This window comes from Varanus komodoensis, unplaced genomic scaffold (assembly GCF_004798865.1).
Source record: "Varanus komodoensis strain SLA01 unplaced genomic scaffold, ASM479886v1 scaffold18_3, whole genome shotgun sequence".
NCBI classification, from domain to species: domain Eukaryota; kingdom Metazoa; phylum Chordata; class Lepidosauria; order Squamata; family Varanidae; genus Varanus; species Varanus komodoensis.
In genome coordinates, this window is record NW_025335549.1 from 8,137,386 (window position 1) to 8,160,038 (window position 22,653).

At 38.3% G+C, this 22,653-nt stretch overlaps 1 protein-coding gene across 3 annotated transcripts in view; it reads left to right on the plus strand.

The window, feature by feature from the left end:
• DIAPH2 (diaphanous related formin 2) overlaps window positions 1–22,653 on the plus strand; it is a 296,692-nt gene that overhangs the window by 134,554 nt on the left and 139,485 nt on the right. For all 3 annotated transcript variants that reach the window (XM_044427231.1, XM_044427232.1, XM_044427230.1), the window contains one exon: window positions 14,855–14,979. In XM_044427231.1, coding sequence (XP_044283166.1) covers window positions 14,855–14,979 — 125 coding nt within the window. The remainder of the gene's footprint in view (window positions 1–14,854; window positions 14,980–22,653) is intronic.

Below are 22,653 nucleotides of genomic sequence, written 5' to 3' on the forward strand. Positions count from 1 at the left end.
CATAGTTTGAAGTTTGTTTGTAAAAGATAGCAAGTTATCTGTGATTTGGCAAAAGGTCTAAGTAGACAAGGCAGGAGCACCAGTCCATCCAGTACCGACAGCATTGGTGACCTCCCCAGACCAACAGCTCAAGATCAGCCCAAGCAGGTCAAACAGACAAATAAGCCTAAAATACTCTGGACCTGGGACCTGGGAAGAAGGTGAAAAAAAGTGATCATATCCAATATTGAACCTGATCAGAACCTAGCTCCAGTCCAGACACTAAGGGAATGGCAGCCCAAATCCCATTGCATCTTCAAGGAGCTACATATCCCATGTGATATTGTTCACCTCTGTGGACAATAGCCAATGTGTCTGCTTAGTACCAGGATGTGGTTCAGAAGGGTTGAGAAGTAAATGGCCAAGGTCAAGGGATTCAGTCAGAATGCTTCCGGTTTAAACTCAGTGCTGTAATCACTAACCACACCAGCAATGTATAAGAACACTGAAAATATTTTGCAGCCTCAGTCTTATTAGGCAAAGCAACAGCATATTCACTTCTAAACTTAAGTCTAAACAGTGCATGCACTGCTCCAATGGGAGGTGAGTTCCGATGCATTGTTTTTGTTAGAGTGTGCTTATCCCTTTTTCCTTGTTCTAAGCAACTTCCTTTCTAACGTCCTGTCCCTGTTTTGTGTTTGATTTCCCCCCCACCCTTGTAAAATGTTGCTGTGGAATGGTGTTTGGAGTCTGATGTGGTAGTAAAGAATTTCAGAATGCCATTTGCTGAGTGTGAGGCTGATTTTCCAAATACCTGGAAATCTACCTGGAAATCTCCTGCCAGATGAAACGATATTGTGCTTGAAGGATCAATATATGACCTAGTATGACAACTCCATGTGCCTATATTTGTCCAAGCTGAATGGCTGCAGCCCTCAGGGAGGTGTAGATTCCTGGAGGCAGAGCAACTGCCTGTTATGTTGCCCCAGCTTTCTGCTCATGATTGAGTACACCAGTGCAAAATAAATTCCCTGCATTAGTCAGTTTTTCCTTTTTCATGACCAATGTGAGAACTGAGCAATACAGCAGGGAAAGAATTCTACTCAGCCCTGCCACATGACCCCAGGATCCGTATCTGAGCAGAACGTACAGAAGGTTGGCCTCATTGAGTCATACCTTATTTAAGTAGAGCCTCATCCTTTCTCACCATTGCTGCATGTGGGACTAAGTATAGATGCAAAAGACGCTCTGGAGGAGGGTTGGTTGGGGCATCGGTGCACAGAGGATTAAAGTTAGGTAGCTCAGTATAAGAAACATAGTAAATACATTATTTGCTCCATACCTGCTAGGATTTATTTCTAAGACTGTTCATATGTCTCTTTTCTCAGAAACTCACAAGTCAAGTGGAAGCGTCCCACTGCATATTTATCCTTGTATTGTCAACTATCTAATCACCATTTAAAATAATTTCAAATAGCTGTAGGATATTTTAAAAACAATAAAATGCAGGTTTTCAATGTTCATATTTAATACAAGACAAAGCATTGATGAGCTAGGACTGACATTGCAGCATTGTCCAAAGCAGCAGCTAATTAACAGTCTGGGATTAAAATGCTACAGCTTTTTAATTTAATAGTGTATCTTGTACTTTCCACCAGTGTAGTGAATTGGATGAAACACCCTGAGATTACTATTAGAGCCCCTAGTAGCTTAAGGCTTGCTCTGGAAAGTTAATTTTAAGCATTTGACAGGGTTGTGGAGATTAGTTCCAGCTGAACTGAAAATAATCTTTGACTGTAAGTTGGGTTCTCTTAAAGGTAGGTAGGATGGTAAGGGATGAGACCTTAATGTGATGTAAATTATGTGCCAGAGAGCCTGGTGTTTGTTTTGTATCTTCCTTTAATATATGGAACACTGAGTGGCGCCATCCATCAGAAAAATATGCAGGAAATGTCACTCTAGTGATATCAATAGTGATTCTTGAGGCAGCTTTTTTCTGAAGGCTTGTCTCTTGCTGAGTAGAATGGAATAGGAGGTCAGCAACTTGTGTCCCTGCAGGTCAGTGACTAGTGTCATATTTTCTAAGCAATAGAAGGCCAATTCATGGGTTCAGTTCAAATGGATAAAGATGACTGTATCAAAGTTTGCTCTGTTCTTTGCTCTGAGAAAGCTGGGGATCATGGATAGCAACTTCTCGTGATCAGTGACTGATCAGAGATTATTGAATTAGTATTATGAGCCACGTCATGAATTCACCAGGAAGTTTGATATGTTAACCTTCTTACTGCCCTGCTGCTTTGTTTTGTAAGTACAGGGATTGGACAGAAGCAAATGCAAGAATACCATTTAAAGATATTCTATGTGTCCTCCATGGTTACTAATAATTAATGCTTATGCATGATTGTATCTTAACAAGTCACCCTGGTAGCCATGGCTGAGTGCATGGAATTCCACTTATGTGAATGAGTGGGCTTGTGGAGGAAGGCATAATCCCTCATCTTCCTCTTCCAGGGAACTTGGTTTTCAGACTAGCTTCTTCCTCTAGGACTGATACAGAGGAAAAATCAATGGTGTCCCTCTACCATCAGTTCTCTTGATAGAATATTTTTTTAAGCCAAGCTGCTAAGAGACCAGGTAGTAGTCTGGAAGGCTACTAGTATTCTAGCAGGACTATGACTACTATGATTGCTTTTCAGGCTTTTAAGCTTTGTGGATTTCCCAGTCTTCAGGGCCATGTAAATGTTTTTAACCCAATGCCTGTAAATTATTTCAGAAACCCTTGTAAATATGTATAAGATACTGCTGTGTTACAGATAAGGAGTTGCATCTAGAAGGCATAAAGGTAGAGAAGTCACCATGTGAATGCATGGGTCGAGGTTTAATTTCAGGAGGCTTCCAGGCTTAACGTTCACACAGAAAGCAACATATATTGCCTCCACTATGGACTCCGAGCCAGAAGGTGGTGTTCACGTGTTTCGTGCCTCCCTTACTAACCACTCTATACTTGTGTTGTAGCCTGTACTTGTTCCTCATTTTCATAGGATCTTCCCAAGTATTCCATATGCTGCAGAACAGTAGACTTAGCAACATGTTCACAGGTCCACTGTCGGCCTGTTGCATCATGGCTCCTTTGCAATTCTTCTCCAAGACAATGCTACTGCAGTTCAATCAAGCAGAAGGTCCTTATGAATCCTTTTGCCTGAATCGCTCATTTGAAATCTCTTGCACTGTTCACTTTTTCTACTAGTGTACCCATGATTATCCTTCAGCTCTTAAAATAAAATCTTTCCTTTGCAGGTTTTTCATTCTCAGTGTAATGAGCAATATTCTATTTTTAAACACACATTAGCACTGTCAATTTTAATTTTCCTTCCCCCCTGCCAGTGCATGTGTTCTAAATGGTGCACTGCTTTTGCAGCACGCAATTGCCTTCGGTATGCAGTTAAATTAAATTGTCGACCTGTTTTTAATTATTAGTCTGTCTCTCACTTTATTAAGCTAAATTAGAAGTACATTTGTCTTGTCAGAATAGGAAGGCACTGTATTTTCAGTAAATTTAATGTGCAAACAGTGTTTTAATAAAGTAATTTAGGGTACAATCCCACGTATTTTGAATCAGAAAAAAGTCCTGCCACTTGCAGGATTCCTCAGATGTGATGGCTAGCTAGGATGTGCAGGCCTTCTTTTGTTGTCCTACAGTATTTTATTTAATTTGAGCCATTTTGAAGGTACAAGCCTCCCAAGGCAAAATAAAACTATTCAAAACTAGTAAATAGAAAATAAATCAGGAAATATTCAGTGCTTTGTCTAGACAGTTTTGGCTAATGTGCAGTACTGAAATGTACTATGTTTGAAAAAATGCTTGGGATTCCAAACATCGAGACCCCTGGTAATAAACCTCCCCTCTAAATAAATTTTAAAATTAAAAGTGTATATGTAATATTCTGCAGATTGGTAGAAAACAATGAATGAAAATTGGCAACATTTTCTAAAAAACAGAACTTAACCCAAACTTGCACAATGTTTGGGAATTAAAAGGTTTATGGCATCTGCTATGTGAAATTTAATGCCTTCATCTGTGACCATTCTCTCAACTATAGTTCTGAAAACTGTTGTTCTGCTTTAAAATCATAATTCAGAATCACTCCCATCATTCTGTAATTCATTAAATTACTTGCATTCTGCTTGTACACTAAGAAACTGAAATTAAGAACAACAACACAACAGAGTTTAAAAAAAAACAGTCGCATATATCAAATACCGTAAGATCCACTGGCAGAGGTATCATATTCAATACTGCAGTGATGCGCCATACAAGAAAATGCATTCTTTAATCCCAAAGTAGATGACAAAAGTGTTTTGAATCAGTTTTCTGAACTATGCTCTTGCTATCCATATAGTTCTTGGGGTGGCTGCCTTTGACCATTTTACCAGTGTTGCATATGGCTGATTCCTATTAGGTCTTGATTATTGAACTGATTGGTTGTTTATAATTAAGTAATACTGGAAAGCAGCTTTGACACTGTTCCTTAATTGATGATCAGGGTTTTAAGGCAGGGGTCCAAACTTGCACAATGTGCTATTTTGTTTCTGCATTAGAGCTTTTAACTCCTGGAAGTTGCACTTCCGTCGGAGTGGTATTCCATAATATATAAGGTGCTACCATCCGAATAAAAAAATCGCCTAGCACTCCACTCCCACGTGGGAGTCAGTTGGAAAGTGTTTCTTGGGGAAGATCTAAATCTGTAAAGGCAAAAATGAGGCATTTGGTGAAGCTGTTTCACAGGCTATATAATTCACCAGCAATAAGCACTGTTTGGGTTTGTTTTTGTCCCATTTCTTGTTTGTAATTTCAGTTGTAAATAGAATTTTTGTCTCTATCTGTACATTACATTATTAAAATGATTTGCATGGTAAAATATCGAACAGGTAAGAGTGTTAATATTATACAGTAAATTCAAATTATACTTTTCATTGCAATGTTTATGATTCCATAAAACATAATGCTATGCCACCTGCTATAAATAGAGACAATGGATAAGATGGTTTTTATAAGAATCCAGGAAAAGCTCTTCAGTTTGTGGCTTGCCAAAATGTAGAGCAGGGGCACCTTCAGTTACAAAACAATGAGTTGGCAGTGTTGTTGGACACCATTTCTTCCCTTGGCAGTCTTAGCCAGCAAAGTTTTTGTATTACTCTGTCTCACTACTATGTTTTCTAATTAATTAGACAAAAACATGTATACTAAGTAACTCTGCACTTCTACGGAAATACTGCATTCCCTTTAGTGTTATAAATTAGTTTTGTGCCTAACAGTTTAAATTCTATAATTGGGAAATTCTGTTAAGAAATAAGAGGTTGTCACCACTGATCCTGGAAGGGCGAGCATTTCCTTCCTTCTTTCCCCCTTGGCTTCCTCGATGGCCTGCTGTCCTTGTGCCATTGCCTGCCATTACGTTTCTGGTTTTCATGTCTGCGCACATCACTCCACCACTAACTTGCCATTGCTTCAGTGGCTGAAGTGCTCAGGGGAATGTAGCAACTGTGCACTATCCCTTCTCCCCATCTCACGGTTTCAGAGAGGGTGTGTAGAGAAGAAGATGATACATGTCGGGTGGAGAGACCAGCTCTCTTGGCTCATGGCTTCAGCCAGCTTCTAAGATCCGGATTCTATCCTGTATTGGGTTGATAAGTCTTTGCTTTATTCTGTGTATACTGCTATTGCAGCACAGACCTTTTGCACATATCTGCTTCATTAAACATGATCACACAACACCAGTTAATTTATTTCTTAGATTAAATGACTCATTAAATTCTGATGAGTCCAGAAGCCTCTCTGGGCTAAACTGGCTATGAAGCACTCCTTATCCTAAATGTTGTTCTTTTCTTTATGGTAAAGTAAATGGACAGGACAGTGCAAAGTTCTGATGCACAGTTCTGTCTTTGAAAGAGTGAGATTGTTCTGCAGAGATAAACTCCTAAAATGGAAAGGCAAACAGTTACACAAAGAGATGAGCCACATTTTGTATGCTTCTGCTTCAAAGATGTTCTTCCTGCTTGTGCCTTTGCAATGAACATGTAAAATGTGTAATTAAATAGTGCCATCTGAAATGGTAACCTGTTTCATTCTCGTCCTGTGAGTTGGCCCTATGTTGTGCTAGATAAGGATCCATATAGCAAGAAACTTTTCTCAGACTAGAGGAATGATATATCTGATGAATTGCCCAAGAAAGAAAGAGAAGTTCAAAGATACTGTATCTGATGTAAAGCTAGCACTGTATGTAATCTGTTTATACTTTTGGGATAAAAATTCTTTTGATTTGGCTGTGGTGCCCTTTCACAATAGTTAAACTTGAAATCTCCCATATAAAGGCAAATCTGTTGCGGTTGAAAATAATTCTTGTACAAACAAGCGACGTAGAAGGAGCAGAGTGTCCAGGTCTTTCTGTTCAAGGCACACTCAGCTCTGCCCTGCTTTTGCTTCCCATTCAGTATCCTTTGACATAAAGTGGATCTATTGACCCCTGCTCCCCCTACCATACATCAGAGAGCCCCCCCCCCACCATTCTCTCTTTCTCTGTAGTTACCCAAGCACCTCAAATATAGATCTGCTTATATGGTTATCAGTGTATATTAACATCAGCACTCCTCATTTACTGCTTCTGAAAACCGACCTGGGAAGGGGCAGATTAACCTGTGTTCTGCAGGTCCTCTTTAGTTTGAAACTGAAGGAAAGGTGTTCTCCCCACCTCCGCAGACTCAGTTTGCTGCAGTACCCATGTGCTTTGTCTAGTTGTTACTGTAACCTGGTTCTTTCTATCTGTGAGTGTGTGTGTGTGTGTGGGGGGGGTGAGTTTCCCATTCCTTACTGAGGGCTCTTAAATGGTCTTTCTCATTGGTGTATTTTCAGTTTCATTATTTTGATGAGGCAGCGGGGAAAGGCCTACATATGCATTCACAAAACTTTCCCACCCATAAGGCTGTCCTGTACATTTTTGCTGTGCATTTCTGTGCATACCTCGTGTCTCCCTGGTAGTGAAAGGGGAGGAACTTTGTGTACATCACAGTATATGATGTAACAATATTGGGCTTTATAGATAGATATATTTAAGTCTTAAATTAATTTATTATGTTAATAATAAATATAATATATTAATTTACTGTTAATTATTAATTGGTTATATTTAAGTTGCATATGAACTGTAACTATATTTAAGAGTATTTTGGAATAAAGTATGTTCAACAGTAGTTAAAAATTTGATAAGTGTTTAAATAATGGACATTGCTTTACGATGTGCTATGGAAGGAGGGGCAGTCCCAAACTGAAAGAATGCCCTCCATGAGACTCTGAGAACAGCTATTCTCAGTAAGACCACTGTCTGTTTTTCTCATGGTTCTCTAAAGAACAGCTTCAAAAATGCCATAGTATTTCAGGAATTTAAACCATGTTATGAATATTTACTCTGAGAATACGAGCAATTGATCTTTTATTGTTCCAAGAAGATTAAGAACTTTAGCTGATGTTGGCATGAAATATATAAAACTGTCAGTGGAGTCCTGAAATGTTAGTTGGAAGTTGTATTCATGGACTTAATGCCCTTTCAAGATGAAAATAGCAATTAGATTCTGTGGTACGTTCTGCTAGCCACCTCCCAAGAGTTCAACTTTCAGGGTGCTGTCCAGTACAATTTCAACAACCTGAGCAATGCTGCTTATTCCATGTCCCTTGGAAATTAGTTTCATGGTCTAATTGGTATAATTTTCTTTAGGAAAAAAGTGTACCTATCAATTTTTATACTTCATAGTTAGTTCTAATATTTGTATGCCTGTTGCTGGAAGCTCATACAGTGCACAAATATATATATTAGCTAATGTTTATATATTAAGCATTTCATTTTAATATGTCTTAAATAAGTTGCAAAGGCCATTATTGTTGTAGTAGACTGCTTGTGCTGAGATGTAGAAAAGCACAAATCAGTCAACTCTAAAATGTATGGCTTTGCAGATTCATTAATTTCCTCCCATTGGCATCCTTGGATAAGCTTTTTCTGGTTAGCCAACATTGGCATGGTTTACATGTAACTTCAAACCATAGTTCACCACTATAAAAATGAGCCTGAATGAATCCTATTCTTCATCAGCTTCCCACACACTAGCTGTTGTGGTGTTTTGTTTGTATTGCCTCCAGATTATGTTGGCCTTTGAACTAGGATTGCAATCCAAGGGGGAGGTAGGAACGCACAAACACGTAACTTATTCTTATGCTCCAAAACCATGGTCTGGTGTTTATTTTAAATGAATGAAAGGCAGCATAACCAGTCTTTGGAAATTTTTGGTTTAAACAACAACAACAACATTTTTAATTCTGCTCTTTCTATATATTTTAATGTTACTGCCGAAATATGTAGTTCGACTTTGTTAACTGTTATGCATGTAATATAATCAGGCCTCGACAATCTTTTTCCCTCACTGTCCAATATTTTTCTACCTTTGAGGTGCTATTGTTAATAAGTGCCTATACAAATTGAGGCTACAGTGTTTCCCTGAAAATAAGACCGGTTCTTATATAAATTTTTGCTCCAAAAGACCCACTAGGGCTTATTTTCAGGTGATGTCTTACTTTTTTTCTTACAAGCCATAAGATTCTTGCCCTGAGAGTCCTCCAAGATTCCTTTCTTGTGCTTGATGGAATAGCACTTTCTTTTCACACCCATCTTGCGTTTTGCATCCATGCATTAAGTACGCCTGTTACAACACTTGACGTATTGACGTTATTCATGCGTTGTGTCTGTACTCTGATTGGTCATTTGGCAATAAGTTTCGTGTTCATCTGTTTACATAGGTGTTTACCTCTCGTCCAAATGCGCCCACTTTGGTATTTACAAATATTTAATTATAATGTATATAATCATTTATTTTAAGTAAATGTTAATATTATTTATTTCTATTTTATTATATATTAACATTATTATTTTATAATTCAGTATGTCTATTGTGTGTTACAACAGATATACGACCGTGTTTCCCCGTCGTCTGGTTGATGATCTTAACTGGAGCTTATTTTTGGGATAGGGCTTATATTATGAGCATCCAGAAAAATCATGCTAGGGTTTATTTTCTGGTTAGGTCTTATTTCCGGGGAAACACAGTATACCATAGAAAAGTAGAGTTGGTAGGGTCCAGTAACACTATCAGGTCAAACTCACTGATTGGTGCTTGTATACGTAGTCTAACAAGGGCTCCAGTTTCAACCACAGGAAGGGGAAATACTTAAATATTTTGCATTGACCCTAACAACCTTTAAGGGAATACTCAGGACCAGAGGTCTCATGTAGAAAAAGTTGATGCCACAGATAATCTGTGTTTTCCCTCCTGCTGCTGCTTTTTCTTCACAGGCTGTTTGTGCAGCCACAATGCTTAAGAGTCTAGTAAATTACTTGTCTAGGCAAAGAAATGAGGCTTATGACCTTTCCTGTATTCCAGACACTCACAAGGATGAATTGCTCCCTAAACAATCATCTGTTTAAAACCTAGTTATGAATTATTTGTGCTTATATGACATGATGAAGAGAAAATTACAGTGTGACAGGAATCCTTAACCTGTCTTTCATCATCATCAGGGTTGTGTTCTGGCATTCATGGCCTCTCAATCAATTTGCAGTGTGTGTGTGTGTGTGTGTAGAAACATACCAGTAAATCCAGTTGTATTTAGTAATCACGGACATGTTCCATGCTGCCACTGCAAAGCTCTCCTCTATTTCCAGCTATCAAAGTTAATGCTGATGGATTTGATTTAACCTTGATGAATTTGTCTAATTTTCCCCCCACCCCCACAATTCAATTCAGTTCAATTCAATTCAAGTGATTACAAATTAAAACCAAGCAACACAGCACAAATTACGAAATTACATTTAGGGTGATCAGTATTTATCTGGGCATGAAGCACTAACTCTTCTTTGTCCTGAATGAAGAAATGAATTGAAAATGTATGGCAAGCTACAACATTTTAGGACATGATGTGTGAATATGAGAATAATTTATCTGTGCCAAAATTCCCTGCCTGGTTTCTATTATATTATAAAGATCCATCATAACCACCCTTGTAATGGCCATTTTCTCAGCTAAATGATTCACGTGTCATGGCAGCCATCGTGAGTAAGCTACAATGGCCATAGTCACTTGCTATTGTTCCAACTTAGACAGTTTCCTGGATAGTGGGGCAACAAACCACCTTGACAACCCATGGATGCTTCTAAGGGTTGCTCAAACCACAATGGACTGCCATGTTGTCTAAATGTGGAAAGCTGATTCCATCATGCTTTGTGGTTTGGCTTACAATCTGCTCAAGAAGACCAACAAAGACTGCTTCTGCTTTTCACAGTCTTGTTCCTTTTGCTGCAAGGGATAGCTTCTTTACTGATTCCTAAGCAACACTTTGGAGTGATTGTCTGTGATGAGCTAGCTCTTTTTTAGTCCCAAAAAATTGTGTTTGCTATTTTTATTATAATTTTTGTTGGTCTTGTGCAAATATGGACCTAGAGATGTCTGATATATGTAGTTTTGCAATGTTAGTGGTTATATAAGTTCCAGCTGTCAGAAGGAATTGGAGTAGGTAAATTTTAGAAGGCCGAGACTGTATATAGGCTAATGTTTGCACAGTTACCAGATATCTTTTGGCTAGCTTTCTGTCATGTCTGATGCCCCACAGAGGCAGCACCTCACGAGGAGGATTTATGCTTGAGACCCTGTAGCCAAATGTCTCCTCCACAACCTAGCTTGGGAATGGCTGAACAGATGGCCATACCTCATCCTGACCCTTTACCCATTGAGCAAATAGTCGAGCCTACATCAAAGCAAGAGAGCTCCGAGGGAAAAGGCACTATGAATTATGCTCATAGAGGGCCTGAGCAGACTGCCCCCCTTCCTCCTGACACTGAACCTCCTGAGCACGACACAGGAGACACAGAAGGCAGAGCAGACCTTTTCCGTGCGACTCTTAGGCGTTCTCTGCGCAGATTGGAGCAAAACCAAGCTTTGTCCCGCCTCAGGGAGGAAAGGTGGGGCCAAGATAGCTAGTCCCTTGTGGGTTCCCTGAGAGATGTCACTAAGGAGTTAGCATCTGCATTGTAAAGATCTTTTCAGTAGAGCTTATCTGTAGAGTTGTAAATCTTGTAGATAAGTAACAATGTGGGTTGTTTACATAGTGATCCGTCATTCACAACACTTTCAGCTGAAAAGATAAGAGACAAAAGAAGTGAAAACGTATAGGTAGTCCCCACTTACACATGAGTCCTGTTCCTGAGAAAATGAAAATTAATCTTTACATTGAATTTGTATGCAAGTCAGATCATGTATAGCCGCCTTTCCACATTTGTGGGGTTAGGGCCGCAAGACCCCCATAAAAGTGGAAAAACCACCAATATCTCTACCCTCCTCACCCAAACTCACTAGCACCTCCTCTTTGCAGCAAAGAAATGCCAGAGAGATGTCCCTTTCCAGGTGGACAGGGCAGGAAACTGAGCAGCCTTGCCTTGTCAATTGCCTAGCTGTCAAATAAACATTAAACAGGAAAAAGTAGCGAAAGTCGGTACACCAAAGGTGATGGTGACAATATCACCCTCATAGCAAAGTAAGTACAGATCAGGGAATGAGATGTAAATTTGCACAGATGTAGTAACTGCAATTGACCCCTCCATTTTTATTTTCAGCTGTTAAATTTGTATATATTTCCATTCTATTTACTTTCCCGCCATTAGTATCTGTTTCTCAATCAAATATATGAACAGTTTTTTAAACAGTGAGGCAAACTATGGTAACAACAGGGGTACGGTCTCTGAAAAGGAAACCGAAAAGGTTGTGGAGAGTTAATATTTCCCTTTTCTGGCGCAGCTGGAGTCTTGGAGATGTGTTGAAATGTGAAGAGCACTTTGAACTGTTATTTCAGCATTCAAAAATCAGAGGTTTACATTGCTAAGAGTGTGATATTGTCACCCCCTCCCTGCTTTGCTGCACCTACTATTGCTGCCTTTTCCTGGTTAATTTTTATTTGACAGCTAGTCAAGACTGCATTTAATAGATGTCTGTCATTGTGCACTTAAGTTTCTACAAAAGGCTAATAAAAAAGACAAATGGTCGTGCAGTTTTCAGGGACTGAAATAAAGACTCCAACTGCACATTTTGGAGGCTCAAAAAACAACAATAGAACAACTAGAGAAAGGAGGGGATTATTAGTGTGGAGATGGGAAGGCAAGATGGGTTCTGTCATGAAGGATGCTGGGAAGCTAGCTAGAAGATGTTGGCACCTAAGTGAGTGAGCCCAGTTATCTGTTGGACTCCCCATGGACTGTTTCGTGAACAATTCATATTGTGTAGCTTATTTGCGGGGTGCTTTAACATGATTTGCAAACCTGCCCAATAGCTTAACAATTCTTGAACTTTTCATCCAAGAAACGTTGGCATACTTTATATAGCTGTTGCTTATATGCTCTCTAAACTTATCCCAACATTTTTGTAATGCGATTCTTGAAACTGCACAAAATGTTCTAAATGTTGTGACGTGTATCAATTTTGTTGATAATGGCATTGACACTTTCAGATTATTTTAAATTAATGCCATTAGTACTGCATGTAGCTTTGCAGTAGGACAATAAGCTGACAGTGTAAACTTCAGTTTTCAATCAGCTTGCACCATTTTCTGTGTTACTATTGCCAGTTTGTTTGTTTGTTTGTTTGTTTGTTTAAGAAGCTTCTATGCCGCCCCATTTGCCGAAGCCTCTGGGCGGCTCACAACAATAAATAACATAATAACAATACAAAAACAATATAATTGGAGACGTCCTGGCCAAAGATGTAAAATAAATAAATACTATTAGCAATTAAAATGATGTTTAAATAAAAAGGTCTTTGTCTGGCGCTGACAAACAAATAACGATGGTGCCAGGCGGACCTCTCTGGGGAGCGCATTCCATAGACAGAGCGCCACCATAGTGAAAGCAGAGAAAGCCCTCCTCCAAGTACTTACCCTCCTAATGTCCTTCACGGAGGGTTCCCAGAGAAGGGCCTCGCCCGCTGAATTTGTATTATCCATATTTCAAGTTGGGTTGTATTTACACTTGGTCCAAATATGTATCGGTTTGTATTCCACCTCAGGCATACTAAAATGCACTAAACAACACAATTAATTAAGATGGAAATAAGAATGACAAAGATGCCGCTGACTGTATAATTTTGCATCATAATTTTGCTCTGGTTAATGGAAGTTTGGTACAGTTTCTGTCTTGTTTTTTGAATGCACTCCACGTGCTCTTTGTGTATGCAGAAGCCATACTTTTTTTTAGAAAATGGGCCATTCAGTAGTATACTTACAACATTTGTGGGAAATGCTGTCCATAGCACTTCTCTGAGTTCACAAAAATACTATTCAGTCTTGCTTTCTGCCTTTGCTGTCCATAAAATCATAGGATCGTAGGGTTGGAAGGGTCTGGAAGGCCATTAGGTCCAACTGCTGCTGTCGCAGGGCACCAGTTCAGACCAACCCACTCAGATGATGGTCCAGTTTTGGCTTGAATGTCTCTACTGTGGGGATGCCCACAACCTCTCTAGGCAACTGATTCCACAATTGTATTGCTCTGACAGTGAGGAAACTTTTCCTGATTTCTCACTTGAACCTGGCTTGTTGCAGCTTGAATTTATTATTCCATGGCCTACACTTTGCTGTCGGAGAATGTTAGAAAGGTTTAAGAGATTAATTTTGAACATTAATGAATGTCAGTGAAAGGGTTGGGTGGAGAATGCAGTGAATGCATTGAGGATTTTTCTTAGATTGCATCCTAAGATGTCTTAGGATGCCATGTCTGGTATCCAAATGTGTAAAATGGAAACGAGCAAAATTACCTAAATGAGGTAGCCTCAAGTGGAGAGATAGGAAGTAGTGTCCTAATATATGGCTGTTGTATAAGAGTTAGTCATCAAAAGCAATAATTTTCTTGATATTGTGAGAAGAATTTCCAAGAATTAGGAGATGTGGCAATGAGAGAAAAAAATGCTCTGCAACCATCTATTAAAGGGGAGATGAAGGGTTGCTGGTGTGAGAGAATTATATTTTGACTGAAAGCAGGCATATACATCTTAAAAATAAACACAAAAATGAACGTGCCTTTGAAAAATCATCCCTTTATTTTTCCTTAAATAAACCATCTCCTCCTCCTCCTTTCTCCTCTTGCTTTTTCTTTTCCTTTAAAGAATAATAATTGAACAGTAAAGGGAAAGATATTATAAGGAAATGAAGGTAACATTGAATATACATTAAAGAATATATTAAAAGGGTGTGCTACAGTTAGTGTGTTCGTTCATTTGTGTCTTATAAATAGCAATGATTTGTGGTACTTTAAAAAATGAGTTGAAGATCTGCAGGAAAGAACTGGCTGTAGATGTAGCTTAAATAGACATGGAGATTGTAAGTACTGGGGCTGGGCAGCCTTTTTCTACAGCCTCTCTAAATCATTTATATAAGCAGCTATATGCATTGCAAAGATGGAATCTCTTTGAATCTTAGTTTCTATTTAATCTGAAAATTAGATTTAGAGGGATGAAATATTAGCATTTCTATCAATAAAATTGAATAGAAATGGGTTAATTTGATATAATGGTAGAATAAAATGGTGATATCCCTATATTAACTATAATTATTTAATTTATTTTATTATAGATTTCCATTTATTTCATGAAGAGTAGAACTTTTATGAGCAGTAATTCAGAAAAATGAGAATACATTTTAATGGCATGGCCCCTTACTGTTTTCAACTATAGTATTTCTGATACTGCTTTTCTTTTTTGCACCCAAATTTGCTTTTTCAACTATCATATTTTCCTTCAGTTTCAGCTCAAAGTCTTAAGAGCAACCTTGATTCCATGGAACATCAGATACAGCGTTTGGAAAATGATATTAAGAAGTTCCCCAAAACTGAAGATCCACATGACAAATTTGTTGAAAAGATGGTCATATCCTTTGTGTATTTATGACACCATTGTGTTTGCTGGTAAAATATTTAAATCACTATTTATGTAGCTTTATGGATAATGTTGTGTACGCTTTTCATATGAAAAGCATCAAAGCAAATAAGCCTTGACTGTAATAGAATGTATTACCCCAGTTTTCTAGCCAAGAGTGTATATTCAACCTATGTCAAGTGTATTCTTGAAACAGAATCAGAAAACTATATTCTTGTGGCCATAAGTCACTTAATTATTATCTTATATAACTTTATCTACTTTCAGGAAGAAGGGGTACACACGTCAAAGAACTCGACTTATGGTTTCTGTTTGTTTTTCAGTCTCTGCTTCTTGTAGGAATTGATAAGAAATCTATTACGTTGGCGGCTATAAAGGAATTGAGGGGAGTCCTTTCTCCCTTTTATTACGGGATACTCCCAGAATGTTTAGGCAAGAAGGATTAAGTGGGCCTCTGTGGTGAATATATCAATGGCTTACCAAAGTTGCCTTCTACTGTATTAGAGGACTGATATACGATGTTCTCTGATTGGTGGTGGTTCTCCCGGGACTTGGGAAGAAAATCTTTTGCAGCTCAGCTGAAACACTTCTTTATTGAAGGTGGCAGAAACTGAACTACGCACATTCTGCATTGAGAGCAAGTGCTCCATTGTCGGGCTGTATTTCCTTCTTGTGTTAGAAGCCTTTGATAACTTTCTTAGGCATGAAACTGTATAATGACTTTAGTAATTTTAAAAAGTAGAAAAAGTCTTCATTCTAATGGATACTAGGGCAGTATCCAATAAATGTGGCTATAGATAATGTAAACATAAAATGCAATAAAATGATTGGATATAGTTCTCAGGGAATTGAATACACTAAGTAAAACAAGTGAAGTTAAAAGTTTTAATCTGGTATGATGAGAAGTGCAATGTGGGCATTTTTCTCCATACCGAATGCATTCTGTTATCAAGATGCCACAGCCAGGTTTTTGGCTTTGCTTTATTTTGTCTGTTTTTATTTGCTTTGCTTTCTGTTTGCTTTGCCAAATAATGTATTGAAGACGCTGTAAATCTTAAGAAACAAGCAAAGTGATACAGGGAAATACAGACTAACATAGGGAGTTGGCCAAATTTGAAATGAGAGGGGAGGTGAAACAGGCTAGAGCTTGAGTTATTTATTCAAAATAGTAGCAGATTTTTGCTGTTTAGGAAAATGGTGATAAAGAAAAATACTCTTCATTGTATGGATAAACACTAGAGACCACTTGTTAGTAGTACTTTACCATATGAAAAAGTTGACCATTCACATCTGTAATAGGTAAGTAACTATTTCCCTTTTGCTTGGTTCCTGAAAAATGTATCCCTTCAGTCGTATAAGTTGGAATATTCTTGTTTCTTAGTTTAATCATCTTGTTTCATTGAATCCTGAGTTGTCACTTGCCAATCTAGAACTATGGCTTGTTAACCACAAACAAGCCATAAAAATAAATCTGTAGCTTATTGTAGAGTAGTTTAATGATGGGTTGCTGTTATGCGTGGACCCAGAAACATAGGTTGTTTCTCCACTGGTCAAAGGCCAGTTCCTTTTCATGCCAGAACTGCAGTGCCACAAAGGCAATTGGAAAACAGATAGAGAGTGGGTGAAGAAGAAAAAACAAAGCAGGAACAATAAAATAAAGCAATATTTGATTACCTACCAGAGAAACCCCGAGTAGTGCAACAAGCTATGCTTTAAATAAACCATAGGTTTATTTTTCATGCAAATAAATCCATAGTGCCAAATTGTGGCTTGGTGTTCCATGAACAAGTTGAGGGTCACATTCTCTATCCATAGTTGCACACTCAGAATTGGTAGCTTCAGATGTAATATTAAAATATGGTTAAATGTTTTCAGCATGAAAGAACAATTAAAATCTTGTCCTTGATAGTTGTTGACACCCGTCCCTCTTTTCTGCTTTTGGTTTATAGTATATTCTGTGTATTGATCAACATTAAAACATTGTAATCATACACTTGGTGAGAAGTTACAGCTGTGCAGCAGGAATGTTGTGGTAGTGTTACTGAAAGTGACAGTAACCTGTTGATTTCTTTGTGGCAGTCCAAGGTAGAACTTTCTATCTGTGCTGTCGCTCAGTCTTGAAACTTTGCCACAGAAGAAATAAGGTAAGACATTTGTACTATTGAGTGTTTTCATGCTTCATGATTTTCAGTGCTAATTAAGATCTTGAAAGCCCAACAATAAAACAGCTTTACTTCATTGTATTTCTCCATACTTTTGTCATAAAAGATAGAGTGAAGTGCAGGTAATTCTAATTTTTAATCTGGTAGCACATCTTGTTTTGTAATTATCTATAAGCTTTAAACATATGATAACACTGAAATGAATTTGGCGATTAGACAGGACAGATAAGCTTGTCAAAAATCTGCTATTGTAGCTAAGAGTTTACAAGTCACATGTTGCCTTGAGTGTATTTGGCTATTTGGTATTTATAATTTGTGTGGTATCAAATAGCCTAACTGCACATAGCAATTGCATAATCAATGCATAATTGATCTTGTGTTTAATGCCATACAGAAACAATATTGTAGCAAAATATTTTAAAAATCTAGTGTGTATATGTGCTGTTTTTACAGCAATTTATAACCATTTAGTTTCTGGTGGCACAGGCTGAAGTTATGGTTTAGAGAGAGAGGGCGCCAAAAATGCTGTATCCATTTGTGCAAATTTTTTGGCAGGAAGAATTCTGAGATGTAGTGCTACACATATATTAATCAAAGTTTTGTTTTCTCCCCTTTTGAGTTAATGAGCCTGCTTTTGAGTTAATGTAGATTATGCTTTCTAACTGAGCAAATCGTGCAAGGAAAAGCATGAAGTCATTTGCTTTAAAGAGAATGAAAAAAGATTGAAGCCTTTACAAAGTCTTCTACAAATTGATTCATCAGAATGTCAGGAAAGGGTCCCATCCAATGAGAAGGAAATCCACCAGTACTGTTTCCTCTTGAAGCTCTCCCTTGCATAGAAATTTGGAGAATGTAAAAATTATTAGAGTCTTCTTGTTCACTTTCTTACCTTCTCATCCCAACCATAGTGCAAAAAGAAAGTAATCCCTGCCTTTCAGAAGCATTTTGCACTTTCAGAGGAGATGAGGGAACTAGAGATGATAGAAGCTGGTCAACAGATAGACCCAAAGCTTGTGGCCCACTGCCTCCATAAAGCATGAGAAGGGAATTTCAAGTAAGTTTCCCAGTGAGCAGAGAAAAATGAATCTCTCTCCACAGAACAGATATTCACTTAATTATGTTAAGATGTGTTGCTGAAGTCATTCCTGTGACTTCATTAAGAAGATTAAAAGAACTCATAGAAGAGAGGCCTGTTAACTGCTATTCATAACAGATCTATAAAACATCCTTATTCAGAGACATTATATCTTTGAGTGCTTGGTATTGCTGCCCTGTTTTGAACTTGCTAGTGCTCTGTGGCACACCGGCTGTTGGTTGTATGATACAACAGCCCGCCAAGTTATAGTATGGGTAGGGTATATGTAGACACCATTTTAGATACCGCCCCAAACATGTGAGTTGCATATTCAGCTTAGTATGTGCCTCTTTATTTCTGCCTCACATAACATGCTGAACAGAGGAGGAGTTTAGCCTTCATTGATATGTTCTCAACACTGTGTGTTGGTTCAGACAGTAGCAGTATGAATTGTTCTGTGTGTCAAATGTGCTTGTTTTTATGGACAAGTGTAACACATGAGGTATGAGATCATTCACTAGAAGTCCCTCATTTTGATTGTGTGTTTTCCAGTATCCAAGATCCTGTCGGTCGCTCCTAGATATTAACCACAATTTTGCAGCTCATATATTATGTTTGCTACTGTATAATTATTTCTGTTGAATTTCTTTTCAGTGCATGTCTAATGAATTGGATGGCATGTTATTACTCCTTCTGTCACTGACTAACAGAAGCTTCAGGGCAAGGATTAAATCTAAGAACAAAGCACCCAGTCCTCAATACTCAAAGCTCTGTTCCCTCTTCTGTGTCAGCCTTCACTTCCATCTTAGTAGCAGTGAATGGAGCACTCAAAAGGCAGACAGAGTTTCTACCAATAACCAAAGGAGGAAGATTCTTCAATGGGGCTGCATGTCTAGAAGACATAATCTGGAGTGGTCTTTCTAAAAATGGGGGAAAGTATATCATACTCTTTGACTCCTTGAATGAAATAGCCAAAAAGATAAGAGAATCTTCCCTACTGCTAGATATAAAGTTTGGGGCCCCATGTGAGACTCTCACAGTTATACATATCTCTCATATCTTTCTAAGGGGACCTGAAATAATCTAATCTTAATTTATGTAAACGATCTAAATTATTCTTTTTATTTTTACGTATTAGGGGTTTTTTGTGATGATCATTTGGGAATTTCCTCAATGGGCAGGGTATTTGGCAAAACAGAGTGGGTACTAGTTCTTTGTTAGGGGGCTTGTTCCCCCTCCTTGTTCCTGGGAGTTTGATTTGCGATTACTAAAATTGTCCCTAATAGTGGGGCTTCTTGGTTTAACTCTGGACGATCTGGCAATTCTCCCTCAGGCAGTCTCAGGATTTGAGATGGGTCTTGGATATGATAAAAGGAATTCCCAAAATCATATTTACTTATTTTTATTTCATGTTTAGCTTACTTCTTCTCTGAAATGTTTCACAGAGTAGCATATATGAGGTAAATAACAACTAAGACAGCTTCTGGCCTCAGGCGTACAATCTAAAATGCATGAGACAAAAGTGGGGGGGGAGGGGAGGGGGGAGTTATGAGAAGGAAAGAAGGAAACAAGCAAATGCATGCTCCATGAAAATGGTTCAGGAAGAAGAAGAGTCAAATGGGACTGATCTCTCAGATTAATTGGTGAAGTTGCTATGCTTTCCCTGTCTTGTCTTGCTGCAGCCTGATGGAATGGAATGACAGTAGTGGATATTATGATTATTTTTTTGATTCAAACATTTCTTATTGATTCAAACATTTTCTTGTTGCAAAACTGAAATCTCAGCTGGTCTATATTTATTTCATTCATTTGTACCCCATCTTTTGGCCAAATATGATACTCAGGGCATGCCAGGGCTTCTTGAAATTCTGCAACAGTAAGCATCTATCTGGAACCTGCAAGTGTACCCTAAGTTTTACCTGGAGTTGCTGGTTCCTGAAGTGTTGTTAGGTGTGATTCTCACTGTGACGATAAAGGCTGCTGATGAGAGTGCAGTAATGGAAGGTTGCCCCATGAAGGCTGCCCCATAAAATACATTTTCCACACACAAAAACCAGCCTATCAGGGGAAATTTAGCTTAGATCTGTTGCTGAAATCTAGCTGTGTGTATGTGTGTCAGTTTTCTCAAGTCTGGTACTTCCAGACCCCTTGGATTAGGTGGGTTAGGATTAGGATATGTTTCCATCATCTCTGACTACTGGCCAGCCTAGCTGGGCCTGATGAGATTGACAGTCCAAAATGTGGAAGACACCAAGTTAGAAATGGCTGATATTGGTTTATAATAGTCTACTGTCTGTTGTTAGCAAGGGCTATATAGAAATGGAGTTGGAATCTAAAGCTTGTTTACTTGATTCTCAGTTTCAGTTAGGGGACAGAATGGAAAGTAAATTCTTTCAGACTGTTTTACTTCATCTGCTCTTTGTTGACATGTGGGTCATCTCACAATTTTCCTGTTGCAACTGCTTTACCATTCTTGAATTGTCCTGTGAAGGTACGCTCCTGTCCTGTGAATGGAATCTCAATTATGGCTTGCCATGAGGATTTTGCCAATTTCTTTTTGCGTTTCTGCTTGAGCAAACTATTCTTTTAATAAGGTTTCTGCTCAAATCAGCCTGGAAACATTCAATACTGAGGAGCCTAGCTTTAATAACTTTTAAAAAAGAAAAGCAATTTCAGAGCCTAGAGTACTTGGCTTTGACTCCTTGTGTTGTTTCCCCTTTTCTGCAGGTAATTAAGGCATTTTAAAATGAAAGCCCTCTGCATTTTGTATTAGTAAGTTACAGATGGTTGGTTATTCTTCATTATTGTCACCAAAGTGTGACTGTTGTCCACATGGGATAGGAAACTATATTAAATGGTAAGGACTTGTTACTCCGTGTTTACTTTAAAGTAAAATACAGAATGTTATAAAGGATCTTTGTAGTAGGATGTCACAAAAGCTAATAGCTGATATGATTAAGATGTAATCTTGTGCACTGTTACTAAGGAGAAGCCACACTGAGCTTTTTAGAACTTACATATGAATAGATATGCATGATGTTGAAGTGTAAATTCAATTACTGAGAACTAGTTAAATATAAGAAAAGCTTTGCCAGTAGATTCTGGCACTCTGTTTCACGGTGGCCAACCAAATGGCTATTGGAAGCTCACAAGTAGGACATGAGTACACTTCGCAAGTCCTCCTTGTGTTTCCCAGCTATTAGCATACAAAGGCACTTGAGGAAATACACAGTCAGTGTGACTAGGATCCTTATACTCCATTAATTTGTCTAAACTCCTCTTAAAGACATCCAAATTATGGTGCCTTGTTGTAGTGAATTCCATAGCTCAAGTATGTCCCAAATCTGTCAACATCCAGCTTCATTAGTTGCCTAATGAGAGAGAGAAATCCTTTTAGTCTGTCCAGTTTCTCCTCACCATGCATGAAGTTATACACTTCTATCATGTCCACCTTTCCTTGGCATTTTTCTATACTAAAAAACCCCCAACTCCTCTGTGGGGAAAGACACATTTGGCTTGTCTGTGCTTCTGTCAAAACATCTATAATACACTCTCTGAGGTATGATGACCAGAACTGTACACACTGTTAGGACATTTGTAGTCATATTTTGATTTTTTTATTGATTTCTTAACCATTCACAGACTACCTCTTTCAGAGCTGCCTCACCAAACTCCAAGATCCCTTTCCTGGTTCCTTTACTAGTTAGACACATGTATTGGTCATGTGTTTCAGAACAAACTGTTTTGATTCACTAGTAAGTTCAATATCTTTCCCTCATTATTGCATAACCCAGAGAGGCCTATTACAAATTAGCAATTGCCTTAAGAGACTGATTTTTTGTGCATTCTGTGTAATTTTCTGACTAGCCAAAATATGAGAGAAGCACAAGTTTTGTTTTATAATACAAAGCCAAAACTCCTAAACAAAACTGCAGGATTTAGCTGATAAGCTTTTCTCTCACTTGTTTAATTGATAATTCAATAGGTTTGCATTTAAATATTTGAATGTTGAAAATTTAATGTCCACATTGCTACATCTGTTCAAGAAAGAAAGAAAATATCACTCCAGGTAATCCAAAAGGGAAGCAGAAGCCTGACTTTGCTTAATACATAGACATCCAAAGGTAAATCAAAATAAAGAGTAGAATTTTTCTTCACAAAAGTTACCTGTGCAAAGGGAAAAGTAGGAAGCTGAACCCCTGTGGGTACAATCCTATCATGATGGCCATAACCCCTGAAGTGGGATGCTCGTGGGCATCCCATGCAGAGTGAGACTTGGAATTAGTCTTCACCCCCTCTGCCCTGCATTTTGCACTAGATAGTATTTCTCACACTTCTAGATGGACTGTCTTGGAGTAACGCAGTTGGAAGAGGTTCAAGATAACTCCAGTCTTCTGTTCTTGTCCCCCCAAGCACCCCCCCCCCCCG